The 17,035-nt window shown below is 38.1% G+C and overlaps 1 protein-coding gene across 1 annotated transcript; it reads right to left on the bottom strand.

Moving 5' to 3' along the window:
* Positions 1-1,208: 1,208 nt before the first annotated feature.
* Positions 1,209-12,466, bottom strand: LOC137176804 (grancalcin-like). The gene is made up of 8 exons (XM_067582740.1): positions 12,305-12,466; positions 8,842-9,069; positions 7,015-7,084; positions 4,853-4,896; positions 4,433-4,580; positions 3,257-3,370; positions 2,969-3,027; positions 1,209-2,347 (listed from the first exon to the last, which is right to left on the bottom strand). The coding sequence occupies exons 1-8, from the start codon at positions 12,326-12,328 to the stop codon at positions 2,321-2,323; spliced, it is 714 nt and encodes a 237-aa protein (XP_067438841.1). The 5' UTR covers positions 12,329-12,466; the 3' UTR covers positions 1,209-2,320.
* Positions 12,467-17,035: the final 4,569 nt, after the last annotated feature.

The following is a 17,035-nucleotide window of genomic DNA, read 5'->3' as shown; positions in this document are numbered from 1 at the left end:
CGAACCATTTCAAACTTTTTTAAAGGGGTGAACTGCATGACAGAAAAAAACCAATTAGTCATCTTAGTTTTCTAACTACACGAAATCGGAACACGAGCTCATGTATTGCATGGAGACTGCACTTGACATATATATAAAAAAAATAAAAATAAAAAAAAAAAAGGTCTCAATCAACTGTGTGTGACATGTATCGACACGCAAGATCCAGCACATAACTCATCCAGAGATTTAGAATAACGGTGATATTTTTCTAAAACAAAAAAAATATTTAATTTGCCATTATTTTTCTATGTCCTTTATTTACCTGTGTTTGTAAGAACCCCTGATGTTAAGAGTGGTGTGTCCTGCTGATGGGAAGAATGCATAGCCTCTCAATGTAGCAAGCGAGACTTAAGTGACAGGCAACATTTTAAGCCGGATGTTGCATTTACTGTATGCTGTTTAAATAGTTTGTCTTGAATCGATATTGCACATTGATTTTCATCTCATTTCTGCATAGACTTTTCCCTCCGATTCCCGAGCTGAGGCAGGCGAGTAAAAAAACCCAACACTACTGTTGTTTAAAAGTCTTGCTTTTCATTTCGATTCCTTCACTGGAAATCTTCCTAACCCCTGCTGATGACATGCAGAAAACTGACGAAAGGGTTTGCAAGACGCGAGCGAAATGATGAAATCTCATCAGACGTCAAGATGAAGAAGCTCATTCGTTTCCTAGACTTGTAGAAGATCTGAGGAGTCGGAGATAACGGGGGGAAATATAAGTTAAATGCAGGATTAAGATGATGAGAAAAAGAGAAATCTTTACTTTTCCAGGACAATACAAATGTTTGCGGGCAGAACGCGGGGTGTTTTCTTTGATACGCTTTCTTTCTCGAGCACAGATGTAGAACAAAAGTTGCTAAAGCCTAAAAACATGTCCGACCGCCTGAAGAGTTGTCTTCTGAACTTTCATTGGATTTGCAAACTTTTGCACAGAGATTAGAAAAACTTGCTGTACTGGATATAAATGTCACTTTTTAAATCTAGTGCTGTTCACAATTGTTTTTATGCATTTTTTAAATGTTTGCCACTGTATTTTATACAATGCAACACTTAAACAGCTAATTTGAATGTTTCTGTTCTTAACTATATTTAAAGAAATGAATTATATTGTGTAAATATACTGGGGAAAAAAATGCGCAATTGTATAAATTAATAAACAGAATGCATACTGATTAAAAAGTGTTTATTGTGAGTAACAAAATATGATCTTTCCTACAACATTGGTCATGTGCAGAGATTGACTTCACTGCGGTCTTTACAAATGGAAAAACCTGGTTGTTGTGTGTGCACTGAAACATGGAGAAAATGGAAAAAAAGTTTACATAGCTGCAAGTTCTCAGGCATATGAACATACTGCTGCTATATGATAATACTTTTATAGTTCAGTATCATTAGTAACAGACTGAATTTTACATCAGCTCACAGTCACTTTGGCTAAGCTTGTTATCAAGTTAAACATCAAGCTAATATGCATATCTAGAATCTAAGGCGTTGTTATACATTTTTTATAAAACATAGGTGCACATTCTGTCCTGCACAGAAAATATCATTACAACAAATAATGCACATGAGAAAATGCACTTGCTATCAAAAAAAAACAAAAAACAACTGTCTGAAGTTCAGTGTAAAAGTCAAATCAACATCATGTAATCTCTCAATGCTGTAACATGTAAATCATGACTCACCATGCTTTTAAGCATTATTTTTTTTTACATTAGTATCGAGTTATATCAGTGGTTTTAATATATAGATCATACATTCAGAGATTATAATGGCACAGAAGGTGTCTCACGTCAGAACATCTTTATAGTAGCGGTTCACTTTCTAAAATGAGAGACCCAAAGCATAATATTCAAGCTATTTAAAGACATCTGGTATGTTAATCACTAGATTGTTCCAATGAAACTCTTAAATCTTCATCTTTAAAGCCCCCATGTGTTGTCTCTTTGAAAGTTGGAAAATGTTCAAATCCTATACATAAGAGCTTTAAAGACCCTGAAATGTAGTATTTTCCCCTCTACTGTGGATATATACTGTGTATATATATATGTGTGTGTGTACACCTGATACATCTTCAGCACATCCCTGTGTGACATACAAGACTAAAGCATTACAGCAAGCGTTACAAGCGATGGGCACGGTCCTATTGTGGCTGTCGGGCCACTCAGTCAAATATACTGGCCTCCCTCTGTGTTCCTGTGAGCCAGTAGTCCACAATTCACCACTGATTGGTTCATTACGCGCTCTGACCTTGTGGTGCGGGACAGACAGCAGCACTTTAGATGGCCATTGTGCACAGGATAAACTGTTAATAGGAGGAGGGGAGAGAGAGGAGGGGGGAGGGGGTGGAGAGACACAGAGACCACAAGGTTATTTTAGTAAATTAACCACAGGAACTCAACAGGAAACACCTTTTAAAGCTGCAGTGATGCCGGCTCGCACGCAGCCAAACTCCGACTGCAGCAAAATGAAACGGCTTGAAATAATATCATAGGATGTCATTATTCTGAATGACACAGCGTGCTCGTGTCTGCCACGCTGAGACAACTGTACGGCTAATTATATCAAGGAAAGGAGTTAAAAAGTCTGTTCAGCTTCAGAGAAAAACTGAGCAAAACTATCTGCTTTCAATCAGGTGGAGTTAGGGACTGTATGGAAATGAATTTGGGGGCAGAGGGGAGTCATAGAAAGTGTTAGATTAAATGTAATATTTCTTTTTGCTGGATGTATTTCAGATATTAAATGTGAAAGTTCAAGAGAAGCTTCTAAAGAAAGTTTTAATAAAGCTGAGAAGGCTCTCGCTCTTTTAAAAAGTGGAAAATTCTCTCTCCCCGATGAAATCATTTACATACAGTCCCTCACGCTTTGATTTAGGCCAATAAATCTTGAAGGAGTGAACTCTTTGAACTGTGAGAGATGGACTTACATCATCATATTGGAAGGTGACAGATCCCTGCTGCATGGTGTCTCTCCGCCTGAAGTTGTCTGTAATATGAAGGAGTAAACAATCACGGCTCAGAGGAGTCACAGATTCAATAAAAAAACTTATCTTACACCTTTTTGTGCACCGAGCCGAGCAGAATGTCACAGCGCTTACGCGGGTGGAATGAAACCGTGCACAATCTCAGTGTCGGTCCATATTAAAAGCATGTGCACACGAGTGGCTGTTCACTGAATGCGTCAGATCATTCCTATGTGGTTTCGTGTTTGGTACCTGTGAGAGCTCGCAGTTTGACGCAGCAGGCCACGTAGTCATCAAAGTAGATTCTTCCAGCTTTGTTGTAGCGCTTGATGATTGCATTCAGAGCCTGAGGACTGACACGGTAGCCTGTTGTTGTGGGAAAATATGTCAGACTTCTCTTTTTCCCCCCATTTATATGTGTTTGCTACATCTCTGCTCACATTAAATCATATCAGCACACTACAGTATGTCATGAGCAGGTGGGACCTCACGTTGTTTCCCATCATGCACAGCAAACAAGCTTCACACTGCTCTCCTCTCTGTTGAGACTCTTAACATTTCAATGTCAGAAATAAATGTATATGCTACACTTTTTCCAACAATGTATGGCCGATATTGTTGTTGATTTTTTAAACTCAAGCATCGATATTGGCCTTGAAAATCCAGAATTGGTCGGGCTATAAAACCACATCAAGTATAACACAAGTTGAGAGCACACTTGATTGATTTGCAGCCTTTAATAGTGCAAACAGGCCAAAGTTTTGACACTTCATCACAGTCAAAAAAAAAAAGCTTTTTGTGAGGCTGCAAATCAATCAGTCTTTTCTCATATGAAATTTGCTGTCCCTGACCTGACCTGCACCTGATTCAGCTGAATGTTTCTGGAAGATGAATAGAAAGTGCCTTTCTACTGTAACAAAAGTGCATTTTGTTTGAAGTTTGAAAAATGTCATTTTTGAATAGATTTTTGTGGAACAATAGCACATTCCACATAGTCAATTTTATGCCACAAAAAACACATTTTGTGCATAAAATGTACAATTGGTGCACCTTCAACACGCTAGAAAAAGCTGCAAAAGAAACTGAGTCCTCCTCCTATAACAATAACTGTAAATACAGAGAAATCTATAATCAAATATGAATATGGCATATGTAAAGTCCTATTAGAACATGAGTATGTACAGTAACGTGTGTAAGACTAAAGTGTAATGTTTTCATCTGTTGAACAGTAGATGATATGAGGAGTGGAGAATGTGACAGTAAAAGGATGATAAAGTCAGAGACTGATGACACCCATCAGCACAGATTAAAGCCTGAATGAGTTCTATTAGATCTAATTAAGTTTAATAATGAAACATTCCAATAGCCATTAGACGTGTGATCACCGCCTATTAAAGATCAATCATGTTAAACTGTTCAAACTCTCACCCATAGCGTTGATTGCCTGACTCATCTCGTGAGGTTCAACGGTCCCGCTCCTGTCCTGGTCAAACATCATAAAGTTCTGCTTCCAGCCGTTCAGAGCCGTGAACAGATCCTTGAACTCATTGAAACCCATCTTGCCTGTAAAATCCCTCTGGAGACAGCGTGGTGAAGGTTTAATAACTGCTGGCACACGGAGAATGTCTGGAGGCCGTTCATGTTATAAAAGAACAGCTGGTTAAACCTGGTTGAAGGTTGAACCACACCTGCTGTACACATCTTCCAACACTTATTTCAGTATGAATGGATGGAAAGGTGAGAATAGGAAATGGTGACAGACACATTGTTGCTACAGAGTCTCATTTTCAGCTCTGACTGACGGAGGGAAGCTTGTTCCCACCTCACCGCAGGTACACAAAAGGATACATCAAGCATTGCGATCATGATCCTGCACGTGTCCAGGCTGAAGGCTGTAAAAGGTAATAAAACATGATAAGAATTAATCAATGGCACTCTTACTTTAAACTTTTAGTCATTTAAAAAGCTGCGATCTGTGATCCAAATGTGGACCAAAGAGAGTAGTAGCTGCACAACCTGCTGCCATAGCTGGAGCCATATTCACAAAACACCCTTTAACTAAAAGTAGTTCCTACCTGGCTGAGTTAAAAAGGAGATTATTCCACCAACTTTCACACTCAGATCATCAAATAAAATGGTTGAGGGTAACTATAGTGCACAACATAGTAAATAAGGGGTGAATTTGGACAAGATTCTCAGTCATCCAGGTCAGGTTATATTCAGACAGAGTCCAGAACAACTGGACGACTGGATGAGAGGAGAAAGTCCACCCTTTTGGATAGACTGTCGGTGTCTTCAAACTGATAGCAATAAAGTGTTTTTAAGAGTCGGACTGGTTTAAAATAAAGTCTGTCAATTATCAACTGATTCCTGCTGGTTCTTGCAACCACTTAACATGCCAGAGTCCATGTCGTCAGTCACTCTGCTCTCACAGGGTGGGTCTACTAGAAGAGTATTGTAATATCACTGAAAATGAGGTCAAGTGGAGTCAAAGATTCCCCCCGAGGGAGAGTCAACAAGAGATGTTTTTTTAAACCAATATTGAAACATAAAGCCTGACTTCTCTTAGTTGCTGCATTCACAAAACATCCTGGACTTGAAGTAGCTCCTAACCGGCTGAATTTGGGGGAACCCCTAAAAATAAGAGGTGTTTCAATCCTAACGTTAAAACTCTTAGAGGCGCTTAGAGTAATTCACAAAGCTGAAAAGCAGCTCCTCAGTCTGAGAGAAATTATAAGGAATTTTTGAGTTCAGTCAGCTGCTGCAGGGAATGCATCATCACACATCAAAAGCATATTTTAATAGCAAGTGAGTTAATAAGGATTCATTAAACTCACCAGATTGACAGAAAATTATTCAGAAACTATTTTGACAATCAATTAATCATTTTAGTCATTTTCTAACCGGAAATGCCAAAATATTTGCTGCTTTTAGCTTCTCAAGTGTGATGATTGAATGCTGTTCTTTGTCATACATGATTGTAAACGTGATATCTTTGGATTTTGGACTGTTGTTCAGATGTAACATTTGAATCTGGGAACTTATATACCACTAATTTCCTGACATGTTATAGACAAAGGGATTAATGGAGTAATAACTGTTAGTTACAGCCCTTGTCATCACTGATAGCTGTAGAGTTGCACAGATATAATGATCACATCTACAAAACATGACAGGCCAGGGATTCCCAGAGGGGAAGTTAACAAGAGTTTGATCAACTGATTTTGAAAGATAGTACGTGACTTCTCTCAATTCCTGAGTAGAAGTTGTTCTTGATCAGGGGGCGTATTAACAAGCATCCTAACACTACAAGTTACTTCTGACTGGCTGAGTTCAGAGAAAACTCCTAAAAATAAACTACTAAAAATAAACAGTGTGACAGTCCTAGCATTAAGACTGATGGAGGTCTAGTTAATAAGAATACAAATAGCTCATTAACTCATAAAAGAATTTCCAATAACACCAAAGATAACAGTTTGCACAACTTCCCACCACTGAGACACTGGAAATATGCAATTATCTCTGACATCAGCTCTTCAGACCCACTCTGTTCAACCTTACTAACTGCAACACATAAATAAAGCTGATTTCATGGCCATGTCTGGATTACCAGGTCGAACTGATGCTATACAGTTTGTAAAATGAGGATGAAGGATGAAGATTTGCCTAGTCAACCGTGAAAAATATCAGATTCTGTTTGATATATGGAATGCAATATACGTGACTCATCAATATTTGATTTGATTTCATGTGTGAAATCTGTGACACAGCGTATAAAGTATATAATTCATGAATTCTATCTATCTCATTTTGATCTTTTCCTGGTGCTCCTGTGTGTTGATGAATATTTAAGATAAGATAAGACACTTATGTGAATATGGCTCCGACTGTTTATATGCTTTCACTGTGGCTGAATCACACTTAAAGTAACTAAACACTGTGAAATTAGTCATGTGATGGACAGGTGTGGTCAGGTGTCAGTTCTATGGAAGGGAGATCTGTGAACTTACGGGTGTAGCTTCCAGTGAAACCAGACTGAGTCAGACACTTCTGGAGCTCCTCTGCATCAATTTCACCGTCCTGCACAGAGCAGGAAGTGGTAATCAGTCATATGTGACTTTCAAAAGAATAAAGAAAGTTGTGTGGAGGCTGGCCTGCTGGTCAAGTGTGAAGTGATGAGAGCGGTGAAACTTTGTGTACACTAAGTACTGTATACACTACGCTGGGTGAAAACAGGAACAACAGCAAGACAGAAAGAACACAAGTTCCAGGCAGCTCTACGGTTAAGTCTGAAATTATGTGTTTACTGTAAGTCTGGCAGCTTTTTGTCAACAAGAGGAAAATTGTTATGCTCTGCAGAATGCATGCAGCAGATATAACGCCACAATAACCACTACAGCATCTACTGTATGTTCAGTGTTTCCCCTGGTATTTTTTTCAGGCGGGGGGTGGTGGGGGTGGTAGGCCCCTCGAAACTGCTAGCGTTGTAGTTTTTCACACCGTGCATTCACACAAGCGAGAAGAAAAGTGAAACGAATACGCTCACTGATGTAAGTTAGTGCTATGTCCTCAAGTTATCCTTTCCATTTCTGTGAGTGATCGCACTGTGCATCATAAAAACAATAATCACAACGTAACATTGGTAAAAGCAGGCTTTAATGAAGGGAACTGTGATTTTCTCATCCTTATCGTGAAGCCACTAAGCAGCTGTAGGGACGAGCATCATTAGGATTTTATGTTTATCTTACTAAAGACTTGTTTTTTTAAATTATTCTTTTAAAAAAAGAAGATTTGAATAGATTTATTTTTTTAAATATGACAAACTATTGTTTAGAGCGTGGTCTAGAGCAGCAACAGTAAAGTTTACAACAGTAAAGTCTATATATACACTCAATAATATCTCACTGGAAACAAATCTATAGGGTCAGTAAAATAAATAATATTCCTGATATCAAAATACTGAGTGAAGTTTAGAAAGAATGAAGAGCACAGACATCATCCTGTCCTCTGTCCTCTTCCCTCAGAGGAAGGGCTAGTTTGGGGGGGAGGCTGCTATCTCAGCCTGTAGCTAAGTTTATAAGAATTTGCATAATTTTAACATTTGTGGCAAACTAAGATAAGCAGCTCTGCTACATATAGAGAGGTTTGGTTTTAGCTTGTTCATAACAATTAGCTGCTAGTTCAAACCAGCGTGCTGTTGTAAACTGGGACGCTGTTGGCGAAGCAGATGAAAATATCACCTTCCTACATGTTTATGCTTGTTCAGCAGGTGGTTTGATAAATAACTCCTATTGGCTTTTTACTTGTAAAGCTTTTATTGCACTTACAGTAACAAGTGTAGATGTCATCAACTTAGTAAATCTTCACCTGGTTCACTGTTTCCACTGTGGTGTGTGTGTGTGTGTGTGTGGTGGAGCTGAGCCCCACCCTCAGAGAAACACCGAGGCGGAGAAAGACAGACAAACAGACAAGAGAAACTTGCGTGGCCAGTTTTGTTCCGTTCATTTGGTTAAGGCGCTGTGAAAAAAACAGCGTTGTTATATACACGCGCAGTAAGGCGGTTGTTCGTATTGGTGTATGTGAATGCACATAGGTTAGGTAAATAACATAAACATATTTTGTTTCTTTCAGGAGGGGCGGGGGGGTTCCTTTGGCGGGGCGGGCCGCCACTCCGAGGCAATGGTAGGGGAAACACTGATGTTCTGTTATACGCATTATACAGGCATCAGTGCAGCATTTGCCAGCATCTGACACACAAGCAGAGCGGAATCAAGTCAAGACAAAGCCCAAATACCTCTCCACCGTCTATGCACTGAGCTGACTTTCCACACTCTTACCTGGCCCGCTATGGCTGTAAAGTAACCCCACATTGGATCGTTGGCAGCCGGGGGTGGGGCTCCGTATGTGCCTGGATAGCCGCCTCCATAGGGGGCGTATCCTCCCTGGGGTGGTGCGCCTCCCATCGGCCCACCCATGTGCCCGGGCATGGGGCCTCCCATTGGCCCTCCTGGCATTCCTTGGGGTGGCATCCCCTGAGCTGGCATGCCTGGCATCGCGGCCCCATACTGAGAAAGGAAACAGATGAGAAAGGAGACCGGGGTTGGTGTTTACTAAGTCGCTCAAGTGTGTCAAAATTCTTAGAACTGTGTGGTTGTTCTCTTGTGAAATGCATAAATATTGATGTCAGCTCCAAAACAAATTAAGAGAGCTCTCCTAAGTCAGTTAGGATTGACCAGCAGAGGCAGCGGATACACACTCTTTATGTTTTGGAAATGTATTCCGACAAGTTGATAAAATACATAAGATCTGTCTCAATAACCACACTCATATACAACATGATAGAGGATTCAGTATGAATACAATCAGTGAGTTTGTAGAGAAATTACTAATTACAATGATTCTAAATATATACAGTTGCCAGCAACAACATTATGTAGGAGCACCACAGATGTTCCTTACTTCAAATTGTTACTGTATCATTCTTTAACTAATTTAAGCTGTAGGGGAATACAGTGAATGTTGTGTAGTCTTCATCATTACATGGTGTGCAGGAAGCTGTGGTGTGATGCAGCCCTGACCTTGTCACCTTCAGACACTTAAGGCTTAAGTGTTATACAACCAACACGGTCGACTCTATAACAATGTTGAATTTATTCAACACTATGGAATCCCTGTTTCACCAAAGGGTTTCTCAGTTGTCTTTGATGCTGTCCCCTCAGGTATTATTTAACTTTTTAAAAGTTTTAAGGTTAATGACAATCACCATCTACTGTTAGATGCAACTGAAACAACTGTTGGGAAAACTGTTGTAGTTGGAGACATTTGTTTGGAAAGAGTTTGACTATTACTGCGTGAGGTTTTTTGACTAACAAAGTCAAAGAGATATCCTTTAAAATGCTTCAGTTTTTTCCCCAATTGGGGACACGGCTTTTGTCCCAAGTTAACTGGTCTTTAGTCTGAAATTTGTCACTGAAAGTAGCCTATGAAAGACAGACACACACACACACACACACAAGCACGCATACCCTCACACACTCCCCATAGACCACCGTTGTAAAAGAGATGTCTGTAAAGCTGTTGACAGGACACGTTGAACTGCAAACAAGGTCAATTGTGACTCTTTCTATCGTGAATTTTTGATCCATGGAGGTTTTATATTTGTAAAACTTTCCTCGAGCTGAGAAAAGCGATTTAAAAATCTGTGAGGTCATCACAATGTGAACTCCATGGGCTGAGCGGGAACTCATGAGCTGAGCCAGCGGGGGAAACACTACTGCGCATATTCAGTGGGCCACACAACGCGGAAGCAAACCCAGAAGCTAGGCGTATGCATTGACTGTATGCATTGACTGTATATAAAGATGGACGTCATGACAGCTCCCCAAAAGTGATCGCCTGCTGTTGACTGGCTGCAGTATAGGTCATAAGTCCCGCCCCCTCCATGTTAGCGGATGGGATATGATCCAAACTAAAAAAAATCAAAGTGCACGTCAAATAAATTTTTCCCAAAGATGGTGTCTGTCATTTCAGGTAGTTCTTATCAAGCTGATGTTTGTCCAAGTACTCATTTTTCTTATAAGTTTGTTTTTAATTCGTTATTTGATGATATAAAAAGTGGGTCTGATGTCATGATTGACAGTTGTGACAGCTGCTATAAAACCTCCGTCATGCGGCGGAGTGGCTGAGGGGGCGTGTCCCGCGGGCTGTTATCCCTCTACTGCAGAGACTCTGGCCCAAATGACATCACACAAGCAAGATGGAAGCTCCCAGAAAGGAGATATTTTGGCGTCACTTTTGCATAGTGGCATGAAGTGGATACGTGCCATCCATACTTATATGCAGTCAATGGGTGCATGCACCAGCTGAGCAATTCTTATTGGACTGAATGGGCGCCAGTTTTGGTCTGGTATCCAGCTCTTATTATACATCCATGGGACACACTAACACACACACACACACATACACATCTCCTGTTCCCCAGCTGTTGTTTTTGGAAATTAAATGGACTTTTCTCCTTCTTCATAGGGAGGCACATGTGATCAATTTTGACCCATAACACAACAGATGTAACAATAATTTCTCGATGTAATGTATAAGGAAATATAAACAAGTTATTTTGGGAATTATTTTGTTTATCAGATCATCTCATGGTCTTATTTGCCTGTTCTGTTCAGCATAAGAAATAAAACAGATAAATTGTGACTGTTTTAACCAAAAACAATTTGTACATTGTAAGTGAAATGTAGTCTACATAAAATATCAAGTATATATATACTTACTTTCGAACACAACAGGGGGGTTAAATAAGTGCTGTAAGCTTTACAAGATATTTATTTAAACCATTTATTTATCTTACTGCAACCTTTAGTCCCCCTGGCGTGTGTGTGATTGTAGACTCAAGCTGTATACACAACGTGCTGAAAACTTGTTCTATACTTATTTCAATAAAGCTGTTTTTTTTTTTTAAAGGAACATCTTGGCTAATTCAGTGTTTGAGGGAGGTCATTGTGGGTAGGCATAATTGTAGTTCTTATTTTACAACACATAGGAGTCAATGTAATCAGCATTAAATGATCACATGGCCTGTGCTAAAAGTTACTTATAGCTTCTTTATACAAAGCTTCTAGAGCTTACTTTCTACTAAAACATCTTTAACTCATCAGTTATAGTTTAAGACCATTACTCATTAGTTTTAGATGTTACCAGCAGGCCCAGAGAGATTTCTACTGAAAATCTTTAACTGGTTTTGTGGGCAGCTACACTGACCCTGGAAAAGTTCCAGGGTCTGTGCAGCCAAGCATTTATCTGTTGCAGTTTAAGATACACTGTAAAGCCTTATAAAAAGCCTTTTATGAGCATTCCAGGCAGTTCAGTTGCATTGAATCCCACATTGTAGGTGAAGCTTCCTTTCACGTACACAGTTTACTACCTACTAGTAGGCTAAATGTGACTATTTCTGCTTAGCATTCCTGGATGTTAAGGATTTTTTAATACCGGAAGACATTTTTCTGAGTTTAAGTCCATTTCTCATCAACTCTGAGTGCAAGTATGGCTCCTAACTTACAACTGAAACAGGGAAAAGTCACTTATTTTGACTAAATAAATATATATGGATATGTATTATAAGTATATGGATATGTAGCTTGTTACAGGTAAGTATGTACAGTAGGGTACTGTGCGAGAACATCGTGTAACAAATTATCGGAAATGCACTGAAACAAGAGCCCCAGGCTAGCCTTCCCGCTAGCTAACGTAGCACGTTTATCACCGCCAAATCACGGTTACGTTTCATTTACTCACCCCGCCGTATCCTGGATAAGCCATGTGGAGAAATAAAGCAAATTGTCACAAGTTTAATATGTTTCGAGTGTAATTGGCACTGTTACACCTCTAACTTCCGATAAGTCTGCTGAACAGTTGCTACATCATATCCGAGCGGCCGAAAGCTGTCGGAAGTGCCTGAACTGATTACGCAGATAACCAATGACCGAGGAGAAGAGAAGGATAGACCCGCCTATCGCTGGGTGCCGCTTTTAAGTACTCCTCGTAAATTAAACACACCCTCAAATGACAAGGGAACCTCGAAGATTTTAGAATAAGAACACAGATTTAAAAAAATATGTCACTCAAAAAAATAATGATCAATTAATCTAAGATGCTGAAAAATCAATGCACACTACTTCTGAAATTCTGAAATTGAAAATAATTGCATTTACGTATGTAGAGTCTCCACTTTCCGATTATTTCATTTTATTACTGAAGTATCTTAAGTGATATTTCCTTACGGTGTTTTTGGTGTTAAAATCGTATTAATGACTTTAGGATAGTGCAGGTTGACTTCAAAAATATTTATAAATATTTTAAATTCAAAATGACCGAACTGGAGATCCAGGTGACATGTTTCTAAAGCTTTTTCATTTTAGGAAACGTTTGTCTGTCCTGCATGACCTCAACTTACCACTAGATGGTACTTTTGAGACTTTTACTAAGGTCATATATATATATTTAAAAAAAAAAAAAAAAAAAAGTTCTGTCTATAATTTCATGTAAGACAATGACAAGGAGAGTTAATGGTTAATTTGTATTGCAACTTTCAAACAGAAGTACAGGGAAGTGCTTAACATAAGGTATGTAAGTACCTTAAACATACAAAAACACAATTAAGAGGAACATAAGATAAATTAGAGGGGAAAAAAACACAGTTTCAGCAGATTAATCACCACAAATCAATATGTACTTGCTGTATGTATTGCTGGTTGCTGTTGTATTCTAAGAGTACCAGATCCCTTGCACTGAACTATGGTTTGGGGTATATTAAGTCTCCCCAGAATCAGATTTTAATTCAGTATATTTTGAGCATTTACAAGCAAATTTTCACTTTCAGCTGCACATTATCAGGAATATCATAGTCTAACTTCATCTATCAGTGGTCTGCTGTATTAAACTGGAAGAATTAAACTCTGCAAAAATGTGAAATGCTCACAGATCATGTATGATTTCTGTCAAAGTCAGTCGGGTGTGAGAGAAATCTATCAGAAGTTACAAGGTGAGAATCCACAACTCTAAGGATGATTACAGGAGCCACACCTGTTTCACCCTTCAGTAAAATTTAGAAGAAATGTAGTGTAAATTCAACAGTGAATTAGGTAATATGGGAAGCAGGTGTAGGAGCATGTGAATAGTGAACGCTGTGCTTGGTGTTGAAGGGATCAGAGGACTCCACAACTTCCTGTTGAGCTCTCTCGTGTTTCATGGCTCAACTCAACCAAACATCTGTGGTGGGAGGCACACACTTCCTAAACACAGTGACATGCCAATACTGGTGTGTGGATGGAACTGACTGTCTGATTGTGCTGTAGGTTTATGATAAAATTTATTGGCAGGAATGAGGATAAAAATGTCGCAATGCTTCTGAAAACATGTTGAAACAATGCAAAAGCTTGTGGGAGTGTAGTAAAGTTTTGTGAAACACCTAAAATGTGACAAAGTGAAATGACAGGTGTGCAAATTCCTGTTTTAAAGACAAGCAATGAAAGCAGAAACTATGTTGCAATTATTATTTTATCCACAATTTGATTTGATAGATCTGCAATTTCACATTTCCTAGTGTCTTAATGAACATCATAAAGAACACATACAATGTATATGAAATACCGCTCACATACAGTATTTACACATATATGCTGTTCAACTTCTCTTATGCTCACAATTTTGGTATTTTAGATACCTTTTAACTGCAGATATGGTCTACAAATAAAAAGTACACTATTTACTTGCAATGCATGTGTGTACACTGTATATCTGTGTGTATATTGTGCAGTTTTCACATATTTTACCTAAGTAAAAGCAGTGTTGGAAAGTACATTTACTCAAATACTATACTTAAGTACAATTTTGAGGTACTTGTGCTTTACGTGAGTATATCAATTTTATGGTACTTTATACTTCACTACACCTCAGAGCTAAATATTTTACTTTTTACTTCACTACATCTATCTGACAGCTATGGTTACTAGTTATATTACAGATTAACATTTTACATTAAAAATTAATACAATGCATTGTAAAAGATTAAACCAGTGGTTTACACATTTTTTGGCTTGTGGCTTTTTGCTAAAAAGCAATGTCTACTTGGGGCTACTTGTCACATTTCAGATGTCTTTGAGTTGTTAACAGTTACACTGAAGAAATACTTCCCCTTAAAAATTCTCAGATGGTTTCATTTAAATAACATTTGAGGCACAAAGTCCTTGGGCTGGTTCCTCTTTATCTGTGTACAGTCATGTGTATAAACTAAAATCATTGTGCCCCACGCTCTCACAATATTCAACAGATGCTGCTTCCTCAAGTTATAAAGGGACAAGGCAAAAAATGCCCTTCTTCCTGGAAAAATGTACAGAAGGACCTGAAATTGTCAGAGTTTACTATTGGGGCATTAAAGTCCATTTTAAAAGATCAAGAAAATATTACTGTGGTCAGTGTGATTGCTCTTAAAATTTTTGCTGAAATAGTTTTTGAAAATCCTACCTGTTAATGCATCGTAACTGGATTTGTCCATAATCTTGTATTGCGTATTAACTGGACATTGCGTTCACTCATTTGTCGTGTGTGACAGTTGTATTTGTCTATTTATGTTGTTTTTATTTATTGTTGTAACAATGTTTATGCTGCTCTCTTGGCCAGGAAGCTCTTGAAAAAGAGATTTTAATCTCAATGTGACTTTTACCTGGTTAAATAAAGGATAAGAAAAAGAAGTAGTTTAATGCGTAACAACTTAAATTATTTAAACCTATCACATTTTAATTAATCTTAATCTACAAAATTACAATTAACTAAAGTTGTGAAATAAATATAAATGTACATAGTTACTTTTCATGACTGATATTGTGCATATGTTATATCCCACCCTTCACGTGTTTGTGTCTGATTCAGAAATACAAATATGGTAAAATAGTAACAGCAGTACAGATTCATTATACAGACGTAGAGACGGTGTTACAGTACATTAAGCAGATATACACAGTCCTATAAGGATGTTATTAAAAGCTTCACTGGCTCATTTCTAACACCAGTGATTCCCAGATCTAAACAACTTCCAAATTCAACAGGACTCAACCTCAAGCCAAGAATGCTATTATAATAACCTACTGTGAGTGTGACACATCACATCTGTTGAAATCCCAAACCCTGCTTGTCTGTGTATTCATGGGATAAACACCGGACACTCCTCTTTAGAAAGAGCTTAAGGGAGTCAGTGTGAGAGGTAATGGGAAACAAACATTGTCATATTAACCCCAATGCTGATTTAAACTTATGTTAACCAAATATGTTTTATATGCCTTGTTCAATTGAGAAGTGATATCGAAAGGTCATGTCCTTTGCTTGCCACTGTCGACAGGATGACAGGTCAACAGGATGAGTTATGCAACAATAGGTGGAAGTTAAAAGTTCACTGTTTTCTGAGTATTGTGTCTGCAGATGCATAAGCAAGAAGTAGAAGTATGTGGTTAGATATGTGGATTAAGAGCATATAGAGAACTAGATCAAACCAAACTGAGGGAGACAGAAATAACTTTAAGCATGGGTGGTGAATTGGGGTTAAAAAAAAATGAAGGAGGAAGACCGCTCCTTTTCTAAGAAATGATAGACAAAGAGCCAATTGGGGTCCAAACAATAGATACACCCAAATGCAGGTTTTTCTGTGAAGTGTTCTCCGAAGATCTTTGATAAATAAATTCAGCTGATAAAAAGACATTACTTGACTGTGGTTTCGTTCTTCTCGCATCAACCAACTCGGGGAGGTTGCCTGAAAGGCTTCCTCAACATCAGTTAAAGTCAAAGATTTTCAAGTACAAATACAATCACTGTGGGTCTTCATTAGGAATTGTTACATTAGAAGTGAAACAATAAAATGTTGATTTCAGACTTAATCCACAACAATATTGATAATTGATTGTAACAGTAAGTCATTTAAGCAAACAAAAATCCCCCCAATTTCATCATGTGCTGCTTTTCTCTGTTTTATATCACTTCACATAAACAGTCTATATGTGAAGGTTTGAGGTTTGGACTGTTGGTCGGACAGAACAAGACATTTGAAGACGTCACTTTCACAATTTTCGGAGATTTCATAGACTAAAGGATTGATTGATTAATCAAAATAATAATCTATATATTTATGGATAATGAAGATAATATAATATTCCATATTGTCATTACAATTTTTTAAATTTTAACATTGAATTCTTTTTGTTTGTCCAGTATTTCCTTTCTAATCCTTACATGATTGTGATATGATTCCTCATTCTTTTGAGTTATTCATGGCAAAAATACTGATTCATAATGTTACAGTAGATTGTATGGTTTTTAAGAAACTTGAAATATTACTGTGATGTAACGATGGTTTTAAACATTTTATTTACAAGAAATAACCTGCTGAGAATCTATATTACACACATTTGCATAAATGGATTCTTTTCTCACTTGTTCTCCCTCTGTTTTTCTCTGTTCCATATCTCTCTCCATACATGA

This window comes from Thunnus thynnus, chromosome 24 (assembly GCF_963924715.1).
Source record: "Thunnus thynnus chromosome 24, fThuThy2.1, whole genome shotgun sequence".
Lineage (NCBI taxonomy): Eukaryota > Metazoa > Chordata > Actinopteri > Scombriformes > Scombridae > Thunnus > Thunnus thynnus.
The sequence above is the reverse complement of the archived record's forward strand: the minus strand, read 5'-3'. Positions and strand labels throughout refer to the sequence as shown.